Source organism: Nerophis lumbriciformis, linkage group LG26 (assembly GCF_033978685.3).
Source record: "Nerophis lumbriciformis linkage group LG26, RoL_Nlum_v2.1, whole genome shotgun sequence".
Taxonomy (NCBI): Eukaryota; Metazoa; Chordata; class Actinopteri; order Syngnathiformes; family Syngnathidae; genus Nerophis; species Nerophis lumbriciformis.
In genome coordinates this window covers 106,743-123,819 of record NC_084573.2, presented here as the reverse complement: position 1 = coordinate 123,819, position 17,077 = coordinate 106,743, and the positions used below count along the sequence as shown (strand labels likewise).

At 47.4% G+C, this 17,077-nt stretch overlaps 1 protein-coding gene across 2 annotated transcripts in view; it reads right to left on the bottom strand.

The window, feature by feature from the left end:
• The window catches only part of LOC133624099 (neurexin-3a-like), a 180,868-nt gene that overhangs the window by 123,351 nt on the left and 40,440 nt on the right, over positions 1–17,077 (bottom strand). For both annotated transcript variants that reach the window (XM_061987717.1, XM_072916154.1), the window contains exons 3-5: positions 16,867–16,887; positions 13,417–13,443; positions 3,731–3,796 (exon numbers count right to left, since the gene is read on the bottom strand). In XM_061987717.1, coding sequence (XP_061843701.1) covers positions 3,731–3,796; positions 13,417–13,443; positions 16,867–16,887 — 114 coding nt within the window. The remainder of the gene's footprint in view (positions 1–3,730; positions 3,797–13,416; positions 13,444–16,866; positions 16,888–17,077) is intronic.

Here is a 17,077-nt window from a genome sequence, read left to right as displayed (position 1 = left end):
CATTCTTCAGTAACACTTGCTCACTTCTAATATCAAAATACAGTAAATATAATTTTTGTTGGATACCAAGATCTTGTAGATGAAGACAAAATGGTCTTTTGGTTCATTATGGACAACATCACCAACAATGATTCTGCAAAATGATCCTTTTCTGTTTTTAACGTTAACTGTAAAATGTCTGTGGTTATTTACTGATCCCAGATTGTCTCAGAAAGAAGTTTGTTAGCAGTGATCCAGTGATGACCACCCTGACCAGCCCTAACTCACAGTGATCCAGCTTCTTCCCCAGGGCCATAACCATCCTAAACGGACTGCCCCATTGTCCCTCATAACTGCCTTCTTTTCGGTGCAATAACCCATTCCACCAACCACCCTGTTTTTTGGTTTTTTTTTTTCATGTATATATTCATTTCACACCATATTCATTGCACTTCTACATTTTTTATATTTTTATATATTTGCACATTGTTTTTCTAGCATGCACACATCGCACTGTATGGAATGGCCTCAATCTCGTTACCTTGCGTAATGACAATAAAGCTGATTCTGATTCTGATTCTGATTCTGATAACTCACAGTGATCCAGTGATAACTCACAGTGATCCAGTGATGACCACCCTGACCAGCCCTAACTCACAGTGATCCAGTGATGACCACCCTGACCAGCCCTAACTCACAGTGATCCAGTGATGACCACCCTGACCAGCCCTGACTCACAGTGATCCAGTGATGACCACCCTGACCAGCCCTAACTCACAGTGATCCAGTGATGACCACCCTGACCAGCCCTAAGTCACAGTGATCCAGTGATGACCACCCTGACTCACAGTGATCCAGTGATGACCACCCTGACCAGCCCTAACTCACAGAGATCCAGTGATGATCACCCTGACTCACAGTGATCCAGTGATGACCACCCTGACCAGCCCTAACTCACAGTGATCCAGTGATGATCACCCTGACTCACAGTGATCCAGTGATGACCACCCAGACCAGCCCTAACTCACAGTGATCCAGTGATGACCACCCTGACCAGCCCTAACTCACAGTGATCCAGTGATGATCACCCTGACTCACAGTGATCCAGTGATGACCACCCTGACCAGCCTTAACTCACAGTGATCCAGTGATGATCACCCTGACTCACAGTGATCCAGTGATGACCACCCTGACCAGCCCTAACTCACAGTGATCCAGTGATGATCACCCTGACTCACAGTGATCCAGTGATGACCACCCTGACCAGCCCTAACTCACAGTGATCCAGTGATGATCACCCTGACTCACAGTGATCCAGTGATGACCACCCAGACCAGCCCTAACTCACAGTGATCCAGTGATGACCACCCTGACCAGCCCTAACTCACAGTGATCCAGTGATGATCACCCTGACTCACAGTGATCCAGTGATGACCACCCTGACCAGCCCTAACTCACAGTGATCCAGTGATGATCACCCTGACTCACAGTGATCCAGTGATGACCACCCAGACCAGCCCTAACTCACAGTGATCCAGTGATGACCACCCTGACTCACAGTGATCCAGTGATGACCACCCTGACCAGCCCTAACTCACAGTGATCCAGTGATGACCACCCTGACTCACAGTGATCCAGTGATGACCACCCTGACCAGCCCTAACTCACAGTGATCCAGTGATGACCACCCAGACCAGCCCTAACTCACAGTGATCCAGTGATGACCACCCTGACTCACAGTGATCCAGTGATGACCACCCAGACCAGCCCTAACTCACAGTGATCCAGTGATGACCACCCTGACTCACAGTGATCCAGTGATGACCACCCTGACTCACAGTGATCCAGTGATGACCACCCTAACTCACAGTGATCCAGTGATGACCACCCAGACCAGCCCTAACTCACAGTGATCCAGTGATGAAAACCCTGACCAGCCCTAACTCACAGTGATCCAGTGATGACCACCCTGACCAGCCCTAACTCACAGTGATCCAGTGATGACCACCCTGACTCACAGTGATCCAGTGATGACCACCCTGACCAGCCCTAACTCACAGTGATCCAGTGATGACCACCCAGACCAGCCCTAACTCACAGTGATCCAGTGATGACCACCCTGACTCACAGTGATCCAGTGATGACCACCCAGACCAGCCCTAACTCACAGTGATCCAGTGATGACCACCCTGACTCACAGTGATCCAGTGATGACCACCCTGACTCACAGTGATCCAGTGATGACCACCCTAACTCACAGTGATCCAGTGATGACCACCCAGACCAGCCCTAACTCACAGTGATCCAGTGATGACCAGCCCTAACTCACAGCTGCACCAAACAAGCCACCTTTCATACATACAGTGTCATATATTTGGCACGGTTCTAATCTTTGTATGGTTGTTGTTTTTTTCTGGCTTGGCACTTGGTGGAGGCGGTGGCATTTCCCCTCCCTCTCTGTCTCTCCCTTCTTGCTGTCTTGTCTTGTCCTGTTATTGAGGTGTTTTTTTTTTTCTGCCTTCAATCTGGACCCCCTCCCCAGGAGTCCAGCCATAGACTGAATATGTTTTTTTACTCACCCCTCCAATGGTTACCTGTCTCCCACCTTTTTAAGGTGTGCCCTGTAAAGCATGTCTGCTCTTGAGTGGGACTGGGCTGAAAACATTCCTTCTATGTCTTGTACATGTGAAGAATGGACAATAAAGCTGACTTTGACTTGTTTAGTCCAGTCTGGGTGGGGGTCCTACTTTGGAAATAATTTGTAGCCCTTTCAGAGAGCTCATTGAATTCCCCTGAAACATTCTCATGTTGCACAATGAAATGTAAGCAAGGGATAAAGTGTATGTAACTTTTATGTCAGTAAAATATCACTTTTTATGAGCATTTCTGTCATGGAGTAACATCATTTCATGATGAATATCTATAAATGAACATAAATGATAGTAGAATAAGCACACGTGTGATTGAGGAGTCTGGCATTTACACTTCATGTGCAGTGTTGGACTTGTCCCACTTTTTGTGTGGCCCTAAACACATCGCTGGCTGATATGACAAACTGGCCAAGTTTTCACGGCACTAAATGACCACTTTTGCTAGATTGATGTTTTTTACTCATGTTTTTGTTGTGTTTGCGGCCAAAAACAAAAAGTATTTGCTGAGTAAAAGTGATGGATGGAAGCCATGTCCTCTTTAAGGACCTGGCAATGAACACTTGTGTTATCAGCACAGAACACATAGTTATGTTTGTTTTGATCACACTTGAGACTGGATAGGATTTAGTAGATTAGCTGTGAGCAGAGGACGTGTCAGCAGTGAACTTTATGGTAAACATGATGGAGGTCAGGAATGAGTTCTTCTAGAACATCTTTCAGCAACTCTGGAAACTTCACGCCGCCCTCAAGCCAATTAGCAGCTCAGCAATCAAGTGGAAAGTGACTTGAGGACTAACCCAATGACTAACTCACCAACTAACCACTAACCCAACGACGAACTAACCAACTAATGACTAACCCAATGACTAACTCACTAACTAGCCACTAACCCAAAGACTAACTCACTAACTACCAACTAACCCAATGACTAATTTACTAACTAACGACTAACCCAATGGTCAAGTGGGAGCACACATGAAGGGTGTTGCAGTACATATGTTGTTGCTCTCACTCACTCATTCACTCACTCACTCACTCACTCACTCACTCACTCACTCACTCACTCACTCACTCACTCATTCATTCATTCACTCACTCACAGAGGAGGCGCCGCTTTTCATAAAGTTGGAAAAGGAAAGATGTGGAAAAAGTACCTTTGCTTTTAGCTGGAAGAGAGAAGAAGACAGACGGGAGAGAAGACAGACAAGAGTTAGACTGTTGCTCACATATATATGCATTTGTATTTATAGTTCATATATACGTTTGCATTGATATTTCATATATACATGTATATTTATATTTCATATATACATTTGTATTTATGTTTCATATATACATTTGCATTGCTGTCATGGTGAGATGGATTCTCATCAACACTTTGTAAGATTAAAAAAAACGTTTTTTTGTTTGCAACATGTCTTTGTTTGGTCCAGAGGTCAATCAATCAATGAGTTTATTTATATAGCCCTTAATCACAAGTGTGTCAAAGGGCTGCACAAGCCACACTGAGTGAAGGATGGGATGTCTCTGTACCTTGCTGCATTCATGTTTCCCTCTACCCTGACTAGTCTCCCAGTTCCTGCAGCTGAAAAACATCCCCACAGCATGATGCTGCCACCACCATGCATGACGCTGCCACCACCATGCATGACGCTGCCACCACCATGCATGACGCTGCCACCACCATGCATGATGCTGCCACCACCATGCATGACACTGCCACCACCATGCATGACGCTGCCACCACCATGCATGATGCTGCCACCACCATGCATGACACTGCCACCACCATGCATTACGCTGCCACCACCATGCATGATGCTGCCACCACCATGCATGACGCTGCCACCACCATGCATGACGCTGCCACCACCATGCATGACGCTGCCACCACCATGCATGACGCTGCCACCACCATGCATGATGCTGCCACCACCATGCATGACGCTGCCACCACCATGCATGACGCTGCCACCACCATGCATGATGCTGCCACCACCATGCATGACGCTGCCACCACCATGCATGACACTGCCACCACCATGCATGACGCTGCCACCACCATGCATGACACTGCCACCACCATGCATGACGCTGCCACCACCATGCATGACGCTGCCACCACCATGCATGACGCTGCCACCACCGTGCATGACGCTGCCACCACCATGCATGACGCTGCCACCACCGTGCGTGATGCTGCCACCACCATGCATGACGCTGCCACCACCTTGCATGACGCTGCCACCACCATGCATGACGCTGCCACCACCATGCATGACGCTGCCACCACCGTGCATGATGCTGCCACCACCATGCATGACACTGCCACCACCATGCATGACGCTGCCACCACCATGCATGACGCTGCCACCACCATGCATGATGCTGCCACCACCATGCATGACACTGCCACCACCATGGATGACGCTGCCACCACCATGCATGATGCTGCCACCACCATGCATGACACTGCCACCACCATGCATGACGCTGCCACCACCATGCATGACGCTGCCACCACCATGCATGACGCTGCCACCACCATGCATGACGCTGCCACCACCGTGCGTGATGCTGCCACCACCATGCATGATGCTGCCACCACCGTGCATGATGCTGCCATCACCATGCATGACACTGCCACCACCATGCATGACGCTGCCACCACCGTGCATGACGCTGCCACCACCATGCATGACGCTGCCACCACCGTGCGTGATGCTGCCACCACCATGCATGACGCTGCCACCACCTTGCATGACACTGCCACCACCATGCATGACGCTGCCACCACCGTGCATGACGCTGCCACCACCATGCATGACGCTGCCACCACCGTGCGTGATGCTGCCACCACCATGCATGACGCTGCCACCACCTTGCATGACGCTGCCACCACCATGCATGACGCTGCCACCACCATGCATGACGCTGCCACCACCGTGCATGATGCTGCCACCACCATGCATGACACTGCCACCACCATGCATGACGCTGCCACCACCATGCATGACGCTGCCACCACCATGCATGATGCTGCCACCACCATGCATGACACTGCCACCACCATGGATGACGCTGCCACCACCATGCATGATGCTGCCACCACCATGCATGACACTGCCACCACCATGCATGACGCTGCCACCACCATGCATGACGCTGCCACCACCATGCATGACGCTGCCACCACCATGCATGACGCTGCCACCACCGTGCGTGATGCTGCCACCACCATGCATGATGCTGCCACCACCGTGCATGATGCTGCCATCACCATGCATGAGGCTGCCACCACCATGCATGATGCTGCCACCACAATGCGTGATGATTCTGCCACCACCATGCATGAGCGGTCCCTTGTTTCCTCCAAACATGAGGCCTGGCATTCACACCAAAGACTTCAATCTTTGTCTCACCAGACCAGAGAATTTAGTTTCTCAAGGTCTGAGAGTCTTTCAGGTGCATTTTGGCAAACTTTGTACTAAGAAATGTCTTCAGTCTGGCCACTCTACCATACAGGCCTGATTGGTGGATTGCTGCAGAGATGGTTGTCTTTCTAGAAGCTTCTCCTGTCCCCACAGAGGAATGCTGTAACTCTAACAAAGTGACCATGGTCTTGGTCACCTCCCTGACAAGGGCCCTTCTCCCCCAGCTCTAAGAAGAGTCCTGGTGGTTCCAAACGTCTTCAGTTTATGGATGATGGAGACCATTCTGCTCATTGAGACCATGAAGGCAACAGAGATGTTTCTGTACCTTCCCCAGATGTGTCCTGTCTCAGAGATCTACAACCAGATATGTCCTGTCTCAGAGATCTACAAGCAGATGTGTCCTGTCTCAGAGATCTACAAGCAGATGTGTCCTGTCTCAGAGATCTACAACCAGATGTGTCCTGTCTCAGAGATCTACAACCAGATGTGTTCTGTCTCAGAGATCTACAACCAGATGTGTTCTGTCTCAGAGATCTACAACCAGATGTGTCCTGTCTCAGAGATCTACAACCAGATGTGTCCTGTCTCAGAGATCTACAACCAGATGTGTCCTGTCTCAGAGATCTACAAGCAGATGTGTCCTGTCTCAGAGATCTACAACCAGATGTGTCCTGTCTCAGAGATCTACAAGCAGATGTGTCCTGTCTCAGAGATCTACAACCAGATGTGTCCTGTCTCAGAGATCTACAACCAGATGTGTTCTGTCTCAGAGATCTACAACCAGATGTGTCCTGTCTCAGAGATCTACAACCAGATGTGTCCTGTCTCAGAGATCTACAACCAGATGTGTCCTGTCTCAGAGATCTACAACCAGATGTGTCCTGTCTCAGAGATCTACAAGCAGATGTGTCCTGTCTCAGAGATCTACAACCAGATGTGTTCTGTCTCAGAGATCTACAACCAGATGTGTCCTGTCTCAGAGATCTACAAGCAGATGTGTCCTGTCTCAGAGATCTACAAGCAGATGTGTCCTGTCTCAGAGATCTACAACCAGATGTGTCCTGTCTCAGAGATCTACAACCAGATGTGTCCTGTCTCAGAGATCTACAACCAAATGTGTCCTGTCTCAGAGATCTACAAGCAGATGTGTCCTGTCTCAGAGATCTACAAACACTTGCTTCTTGTCAAGTGTGGTGGACCTTATATGTAGACCTGTCCACATCATGGCCAACCAACTGAATTTGCCACAGGTGGAAGCTGTAGGAACATCTCAAGGATGATCAGTTGGACCAGGATGCACCTGAACTCACTTTTGCACTTGGTGGCAAAGGCTGTGAATACTTATGCACGTGTGACTTATTAGTCTTTTATTTCTAATATGTTTGCAAAAAAATGTAAAACAATGTTTTGGCATTGTCATAATGGGGTATTGTGTGTAGAATTTTGAGGAGAAAAATGAAGGTATTCCATCCTGGAATTAGGCTACAACATTAAAACAAAGCTGTGAATACTTAATAAGTTTATTGATGCTCTGTTTTTTTCCATTATTTTTCATTCCACTTCCTGTCTGCTCTCTTTCTCAGAAACTTTACCTCCGGCTTCAGAGCTGCTTCTCCTCACCTGCTCCTGATTAGTGATTAGGTGGCACACCTGTCCCACATCAATGAACAAGAGGGTTTATTTGTCAGTGTCACCTTCCTTGCAAAACAAAGACCTTATTTTCTGCACTTTGCCTGTCCTCTCTGCATTTTGGGGTCACACCGCCAGCTATCATGCACAATGGTGACAGAGACATTGTCCACAGTGTGGCCTGGGGACCATGTTAGGAAAACTACATCACTTCAATGAGATGGTTAGCATGTTGGCCTCACAGTCAGGAGATCACATCTCTCTTGGGGTGTGCATGTTCTGTGGATGATGTCATACCATTACACCCTGTGTGGTTATTCACTACAATGGCAATATTTAGTCAACTATTCTGTGGATGATGTCATACCATTACACCGTGTGTGGTTATGCATTACAATGGCAATATTTAGTCAAGTGTTGATGAGAACCTGCACAAAAAGGATGTTAAGTCACAAGTCAAACATGCCACCACATCACATGAATACGTGTCAGAGCATCATGTCCACAAACATTTAATACTACATTGTAGGTCTAGCTCATTTTTACACGAGTCTAAAAACTTTCATGGCTGCAACACGTGCCAAAGTAGTTGGGAAAGGGCATGTTCACCACTGTGTTACATCACCTTTTCTTTTAACAACACTCAATAAACGATTGGGAACTGAGGAAACTAATTGTTCAAGCTTTGAAAGTGGAATTCTTTCCCATTCTTGTTTTATGTAGAGCTTCAGTCGTTCAACAGTCCGGGGTCTCCGCTGTCGTATTTTACGCTTCATAATGCGCCACACATTTTCGATGGGAGACAGGTCTGGACTGCAGGCGGACCGGGAAAGTACCCGCACTCTTTTTTTACGAAGCCACACTGTTGTAACACGTGCTGAATGTGGCTTGGCATTGTCTTGCTGAAATAAGCAGGGGCGTCCATGGAAAAGACGGCGCTTAGATGGCAGCATATGTTGTTCCAAAAGCTGTATGTACCTTTCAGCATTAATGGTGCCTTCCCAGATGTGTAAGTTACCCATGCCTTGGGCACTAATACACCCCCATACCATCACAGATGCTGCCTTTTGAACTTTGCGTGGATAACAGTCTGGATGGTTCGCTTCCCCTTTGGTCCGGATGACACGATGTCAAATATTTCCAAAAACAATTTGAAATGTGGACTGGTCAGACCACAGAACACTTTTCCACTTTGCATGAGTCCATCTTAGATGATCTCGGGCCCAGAGAAGCCGGCGGCGTTTCTGGGTGTTGTTGATAAATGGCTTTCGCTTTGCATAGTAGAGCTTTATCTTGCACTTACAGATGTAGCGACCAACTGTATTTAGTGTAGGGCTGCAACTAACGATTAATGTGATAATCGATTAATCTGTCGATTATTACTTCGATTGATCGATTAATAATCGGATAAAAGAGACAAACTACATTTCTATCCTATCCAGTATTTTATTGGAAAAAAACAGCATACTAGCACCATACTTATTTTGATTATTGTTTCTCAGTTGTTTGTAAATGTTGCAGTTTATAAATAAAGGTTTATTTTTATTTTTTTAATAAAGGTTTATTTAAAAAATATATATTTACATATATATATTTTTTTAAATAATAATAAAAAAAAAAAGCCTCTGCGCATGCGCATAGCATAGATCCAACGAATCGATGACTAAATTAATCGGCAACTATTTTTATAATCGATTTTAATCTATTTAATCGATTAGTTGTTGCAGCCCTAATTTAGTGACAGTGGTTTTCTGAAGTGTTCCTGAGCCCATGTGGTGATATCCTTTAGAGATTGATGTGGGTTTTTGATACAGTGCCGTCTGAGGGATGGAAGGTCACGCTCATTCAATGTTGGTTTCCGGCCATGCCGCTTACGTGGAGTGATTTCTCCACATTCTCTGAACCTTTTGATGATATTATGGAGCGTAGATGTTGAAATCAGAATCAGAATCAGAATCAGCTTTATTGTCATTACGCAAGGTAACGAGATTGAGGCCATTCCATACAGTGCAATGTGTGCATGCTAGAAAAACAATGTGCAAATATATAAAAATATAAAAAATGTAGAAGTGCAATGAATATGGTGTGAAATGAATATATACATGAAAAAAAACAAAAAACAAAAACAGGGTGGTTGGTGGAATGGGTTATTGCACCGAAGAGAAGGCAGTTATGAGGGACAATGGGGCAGTCCGTTCAGGATGGTTATGGCCCTGGGGAAGAAGCTGTTCTTTAGCCTGTTTGTTTTGGTTTTAATGCACCTGTAGCGCTTCCCAGAGGGCAGCAGGTGGAACAGGTCAGAGCCAGGGTGGGTGCTGTCCTTGATGATGGCACTGGCTCTGTTGAGGCAGCGGGAGGTGTAGATGTCCGTCAGAGAGGGGAGAGGGCGGCCGATGATCTTCTGAGCCGTCTTGACCACTCTTTGCAGCCTCTCCCTGTCTGCTGCAGTGCAGCTGCCGTACCATACCGTAATACAGTAGGTCAGCAGGCTCTCGATGGACGAGCGGTAGAAGGTCAGCAGCAGGTCAGGCTTCAGGTTGTACTTCCCGAGGACTCTAAGGAAGTGTAGCCGCTGCTGAGCCTTCTTGATGATTGATGTGGTGTTGACTGTCCAGGAGAAGTCATTAGAGATGTGGACTCCAAGGTACCTGAAGGTGTGGACCCTGTCTACAGGCTCGCCGTTGATGTAGAGGGGGGCAGGGTCGGTGCTGCTCCTCCTGAAGTCGACGATGATCTCTCTGGTCTTGCTGGTGTTGAGAGCGAGGTTGTTCTCCGAAGACCAGGCCGTCAGCTTCAGGACCTCCTCTCTGTAGGCAGCCTCGTCACCCCTGGAGATGAGCCCGACCACTGTGGTATCGTCGGCGAACTTGACGGTAAGGTTGTCAATGTGGGCCGGACTGCAGTCATGGGTGTAAAGGCAGTAGAGGAGGGGGCTCAGCACACAGCCCTGTGGGGAGCCGATGCTCAGCGTGCGGGAGGATGAGAGGTGCGGGCCAAGTCTCACATTCTGGGGTCGGTCCGTTAGGAAGTCCCTTATCCAGGCGTTTGTGAGAGGGGGGAGGCCAAGAGTGTCCAGTTTATTGCAGAGTCTGTCCGGGATTATTGTATTGAAGGCAGAGCTATAGTCCACAGAGAGCATCCGGACGTAGCTCTGCTGCTGCTCCAGGTGTTTCAGAGCAGAGTGGAGAGCAACAGCGATGGCGTCCTCTGTGGACCTGTTCGCCCGGTATGCGAACTGGTGGGGGTCGAAGTCTGGAGGGATATGGTCCTTGATGTGCTGGAGAACAAGTCGCTCGAAGCACTTCATGATTACCGGAGTGAGGGCCACTGGTCGGTAATTATTCAGGCTGGTGATGGGAGACTTCTTCGGCACCGGGATTATTGTAGATGACTTCAGGCAGGATGGGATGACTGCCTGAGCCAGGGAGAGGTTGAAGATCCTGGTGAGGGGGGGAGCGAGCTGGTGGGCGCACGTCCTGAGCACCTTTCCAGGTACTCCGTCTGGTCCGGTAGCCTTCCTGGGGTTCACAGCCAGGAGCACTCGTCTGACACTGTGCTCCTGTACAGTGAGTGGAGTGGCGCCGGAGCCCGGTGGGGGCGGGGGCAGGGCTGGAGCAGATGAGTGTCGCTGGGGGGTTTCGAAACGGGCAAAGAAACAGTTAAGCTCCTCTGCCAGTGTCGCACTCTGATCCGCAGTTGTCATATTGCAGCCTCTGAAGTTCGTGATGTCATGAATGCCCCGCCACACCTCCCGTGAGTTTTTGCTGGACAGATGGGACTCTATGCACCTCCTGTGGTCCGCCTTTGCTTTTTTAATCCCTCTCTTCAGGTCGGCTCTAGCAACACTGTACAGTGCCCTGTCCCCTGACCTGAAGGCTGCGTCGCGGGCCCTGAGGAGTGTGCGGACCTGGCTGGTCATCCAGGGTTTCTTGTTGGGGTAAACCCGGATGGTTTTTTCCACAGTCACATTCCCGATGCAGAACTTTATGTAGTCCAGCACCGTTCCTGTGGCTGTCTCCAGCTCCTGTTGTTGGAAGAGGTCCCAGTCTGTGTGTTGGAAGCAGTCCTGAAGTTTGGGGAGTGCATCGTCAGGCCAGGTCATAACAGTCTTTGTGATAGGCCTGGCCTGGCGTCTGATGGGGGTGTAGGTAGGAGAGAGCAGGAGGGAAAGATGGTCTGACTGTCCAAGCTGGGGGAGGGGTGTAGCTCTGTACGTGTGCTTTATGTTGGTATACACGTGGTCCAGGGTGTTCTTGCCCCTTGTAGAACACTTCACGTGCTGGTAGAACTTAGGGAGTACAGTCTTCAGATTGGCCTTATTAAAATCCCCTGCTATGATATGAACACCGTCGGGGTGGGCCCGCTGCTGTTCGTTGACGGTGTTCAGCAGAAGAGAGAGCGCTGTGTTTACTTTGGCGTCCGGTGGAATATACACAGCCGTGATGATAACAACAGACAGCTCTCTCGGGAGAAAAAAAGGCCGACATCTAACAGACATGTACTCCACGTCCGGGCAACAGTGCTGTTCAGTGATTGTCCCGTTGTTGCACCAGTTCTCATGCACGTAGATACAGAGCCCCCCTCCTCTGCTCTTACCAGAGTCCTTAGTTCTGTCCCGGCGGAGCAGAGTGCGTCCGGCTAGCTGCATGCTAGCATCGGGTATTTCCGGGTGAAGCCAGGTTTCGGTGATAATCATAGCACAACAGTCCCGAACATAGCGGTTTCTAGCAAGTTGTAACTCCAGGTCGTCCATCTTCTGTACAAGGGATCTGGCATTAGAGAGGAACAGGCTCGGTAGAGGTGGCTTGTGGGGTTGTTTCCTAAGCCTGAGCAAGACGCCGGACCTGCGGCCACGCTTCTGCTTCCTCTCCCTCCTCCGTCTACGCCGTCTCCCAGACCCGACAACAAACCACGGAGAGCCCTGTGCTCTCGCTATGTCATCTGGGATGTTGTGCTCGTGGTGAAAGTCGCTCGAAACAGATATCTGGTGCGAGTTACCGATATCCAAGAGTGACTGGCGGGTGTACCGGGTGTTTGCAGTACAGGTGGTGCACAAAAGGAAAAAAAACATGAAGAAAAGAAGGAAGAAAGAGCACTGAAATGGAGAGCCGTAAGCCGCTGCGTCTGTGCGCGCCGCCATCTTGGATTTTTTTTTTTTTCCCCCTAAATTTCTTGCAATTGCACTTTGAGAAACGTTGTTCCTAAACTGTTTGACTATTTGCTCACGCAGTTGTGGACAAAGGGGTGTACCTCGCCCCATCCTTTCTTGTGAATGACTGAGCATATTTTGGGAAGCTGTTTTTATACCCAATCATGGCACCCACCTGTTCCCAATTAGCCTGCACACCTGTGGGATGTTCCAAATAAGTGTTTGATGAGCATTCCTCAACTTTATCAGTATTTATTGCCACCTTTCCCAACTTCTTTGTCACGTGTTGCTGGCATCAAATTCTAAAGTTAATGATTATTTGCAAAAAAAAAAAATGTTTATGAGTTTGAACATCAAATATGTTGTCTTTGTAGCATATTCAACTGAATATGGCTTGAAAAGGATTTGCAAATCATTGTATTCCGTTTATATTTACATCTAACACCATTTCCCAACTCATATGGAAACGGGGTTTGTATGTATAGATTACAGAGTTGACAATAAGATGATGGCCAGGATGCAGTGTATTCATCACAACATGCAAACATGCCAGAAAGGAGGATGAGTGTCATACCTTGTTCTGCCATCATGTGTGCAACACCTTGACACGGCCAGAGAAGAGAAGGAAGGAGAGAGCACAGAGAAAGAGAAAGTGGAACACTTCAGCACATTTCCAATACTCTGATGGTATTGTCTTGTCTTTTACCAGAAACATAACAACACGACACACTGACAGCTCACACACAGCACACAAATCATCATATATATATATATATATATATATATATATATATATATATATATATATATATATATATATATATATATATATATATATATATATATATATATATATATATATATATATGCCGAGGAATCAGCAAGGTTTCATCCAGTCTAATCTTATCTAGTTTAAATATCTTAAAATAAATGGCAAAAGGGGGAAAAAAAACAAAAATAAAAAAGTTAGACGATAAAATAGCCTACTGTTCTAATTTTAGAGTAGGGTAACCTTAATAAAGTGTCCATGAATTGGTTATTAATTACTTTGTCAAATCTTCACAGAAAAAATTGATAAGCTGCTGTGAGTGATTAAGAGTGACCAAGCTAACGACCTTAATTAGTGAGTCCTTTCGCATTACAGTTTTAGAATAATAGTCAATTATGTGGGGAAAATTGCCGATGTCATAACAAGAAACATCTTATCCATTTACTATTAGATTGAATCCAATTATGTTCTTCTGGATATGGCAACCAATTCTTATGTAGAGAAGCTGGCATCCTATTTTCCACACGATTATCCCTCAATGACTTCAAAATAACCTGCATTTAAGTGAAAACAGACATATTCTTCAATCTTTTGTTAAGACATGTTATTTAATTTGGCCCTGCAACAATTATGACAGAGAAAGGGAACTCACTCATTATTACTTGATCCCCTGCTGAAAATAATCCACATTTCATGGCAGGCGCATTGTAAAACAAAGACAGAATAGCAATAAAAGTCAAGAAAACCATTCAATGAAATGATCTTCCATTTGATTGATTGATATCTTTCAGTTGGTCACCAAGGTGGTACATGTCTCAGGAGGGTATACTCCCCAAGTCCTCAGGGTCACCAAGGTGGTACATGTCTCAGGAGGGTATGCTCCCTAAGTCCTCAGGGTCACCAAGGTGGTACATGTCTCAGGAGGGTATGCTCCCCAAGTCCTCAGGGTCACCAAGGTGGTACATGTCTCAGGAGGGTATGCTCCCCAAGTCCTCAGGGTCACCAAGGTGGTACATGTCTCAGGATGGTATACTCCCCAAGTCCTCAGGGTCACCAAGGTGGTACATGTCTCAGGATGGTATACTCCCCAAGTCCTCAGGGTCACCAAGGTGGTACATGTCTCAGGAGGGTATACTCCCCAAGTCCTCAGGGTCACCAAGGTGGTACATGTCTCAGGAGGGTATACTCCCCAAGTCCTCAGGGTCACCAAGGTGGTACATGTCTCAGGAGGGTATACTCCCCAAGTCCTCAGGGTCACCAAGGTGGTACATGTCTCAGGAGGGTATACTCTAAAGTCCTCAGGGTCACCAAGGTGGTACATGTCTCAGGAGGGTATGCTCCCTAAGTCCTCAGGGTCACCAAGGTGGTACATGTCTCAGGAGGGTATACTCCCCAAGTCCTCAGGGTCACCAAGGTGGTACATGTCTCAGGAGGGTATACTCTAAAGTCCTCAGGGTCACCAAGGTGGTACATGTCTCAGGAGGGTATGCTCCCTAAGTCCTCAGGGTCACCAAGGTGGTACATGTCTCAGGAGGGTATGCTCCCCAAGTCCTCAGGGTCACCAAGGTGGTACATGTCTCAGGAGGGTATGCTCCCCAAGTCCTCAGGGTCACCAAGGTGGTACATGTCTCAGGATGGTATACTCCCCAAGTCCTCAGGGTCACCAAGGTGGTACATGTCTCAGGATGGTATACTCCCCAAGTCCTCAGGGTCACCAAGGTGGTACATGTCTCAGGAGGGTATACTCCCCAAGTCCTCAGGGTCACCAAGGTGGTACATGTCTCAGGAGGGTATACTCCCCAAGTCCTCAGGGTCACCAAGGTGGTACATGTCTCAGGAGGGTATACTCCCCAAGTCCTCAGGGTCACCAAGGTGGTACATGTCTCAGGAGGGTATACTCTAAAGTCCTCAGGGTCACCAAGGTGGTACATGTCTCAGGAGGGTATGCTCCCTAAGTCCTCAGGGTCACCAAGGTGGTACATGTCTCAGGAGGGTATACTCCCCAAGTCCTCAGGGTCACCAAGGTGGTACATGTCTCAGGAGGGTATACTCTAAAGTCCTCAGGGTCACCAAGGTGGTACATGTCTCAGGAGGGTATGCTCCCTAAGTCCTCAGGGTCACCAAGGTGGTACATGTCTCAGGAGGGTACACTCCCCAAGTCCTCAGGGTCAACAAGGTGGTACATGTCTCAGGAGGGTATGCTCCCCAAGTCCTCAGGGTCACCAAGGTGGTACATGTCTCAGGAGGGTATACTCCCCAAGTCCTCAGGGTCACCAAGGTGGTACATGTCTCAGGAGGGTACACTCCCCAAGTCCTCAGGGTCACCAAAGTGGTACATGTCTCAGGAGGGTATACTCTCTAAAGTCCTCAGGGTCACCAAGGTGGTACATGTCTCAGGAGGGTATACTCCCCAAGTCCTCAGGGTCACCAAGGTGGTACATGTCTCAGGAGGGTATACTCTAAAGTCCTCAGGGTCACCAAGGTGGTACATGTCTCAGGAGGGTATACTCCCCAAGTCCTCAGGGTCACCAAGGTGGTACATGTCTCAGGAGGGTATGCTCCCCAAGTCCTCAGGGTCACCAAGGTGGTACATGTCTCAGGAGGGTATGCTCCCCAAGTGGGTTACCAGTTCGAACGTTAGAAATCTTGTCTTTGCAGTCTATTCAATTGAATATAAGTTGAAAAGGATTTGTTGTATTCTCTTTTAATTGACCATTTACACAACCTGACAACTTCACTGCTTTTGGAGTTTGTAAGGTTTTTTTTCTTTTTTAGTGCATATTTGAATGTATTGTGTTGTTGTGTTGTCTATTTTGCAGTCATTCACTTCACTCTTCAATTCACTCTTTTTTAGAATGATGAAAAGTTCAAAAGTAAATACGTACATGATATATTTGTTTTACACTATGTAGAGTTAATAAATGATATTTGAGTGCAATCACGACAGAAGGTGTCTCTTGCAGAAGACTGCAGTTCAACATCTGCTCAGTGTGTCAACAAACTGTTAACAATTGGTGCTTTTTCAATAAAAATGTTTGAGCTTGATCATTTCACCCACACTTTCAATTGTAACCTTTATTATTGTTTTTGCTTTCTGTCTTTCTCTGTTACAGTCAACCTTCCACTACATTACCATTACCTTTAAATCACTATCTATTATATTATATTCCAGATGACAAAGTATAATTCTCATTTTCTCTTTCTTTCACACTTTGTAAACCTGCCTTTTGTTACTTTTTCCCCATTCCAACTCACCTGCTGTTTTTCTGCTGAGCTCTGGAAAAGGAGACAGAGAAAGAAGCAAACAAAGAGAGAATTAGACACACTGGTATGACTTGCATGTGGTCTACCATGCAAATATTCACACTTTCTTGTCCATACAAAGGGCTGGCAGTGAGCGCAGGCCTTGTGCATGTTCTGTACGGTGCACAGAAGGTGTGCATGTTCTGTACGGTGCACAGAAGGT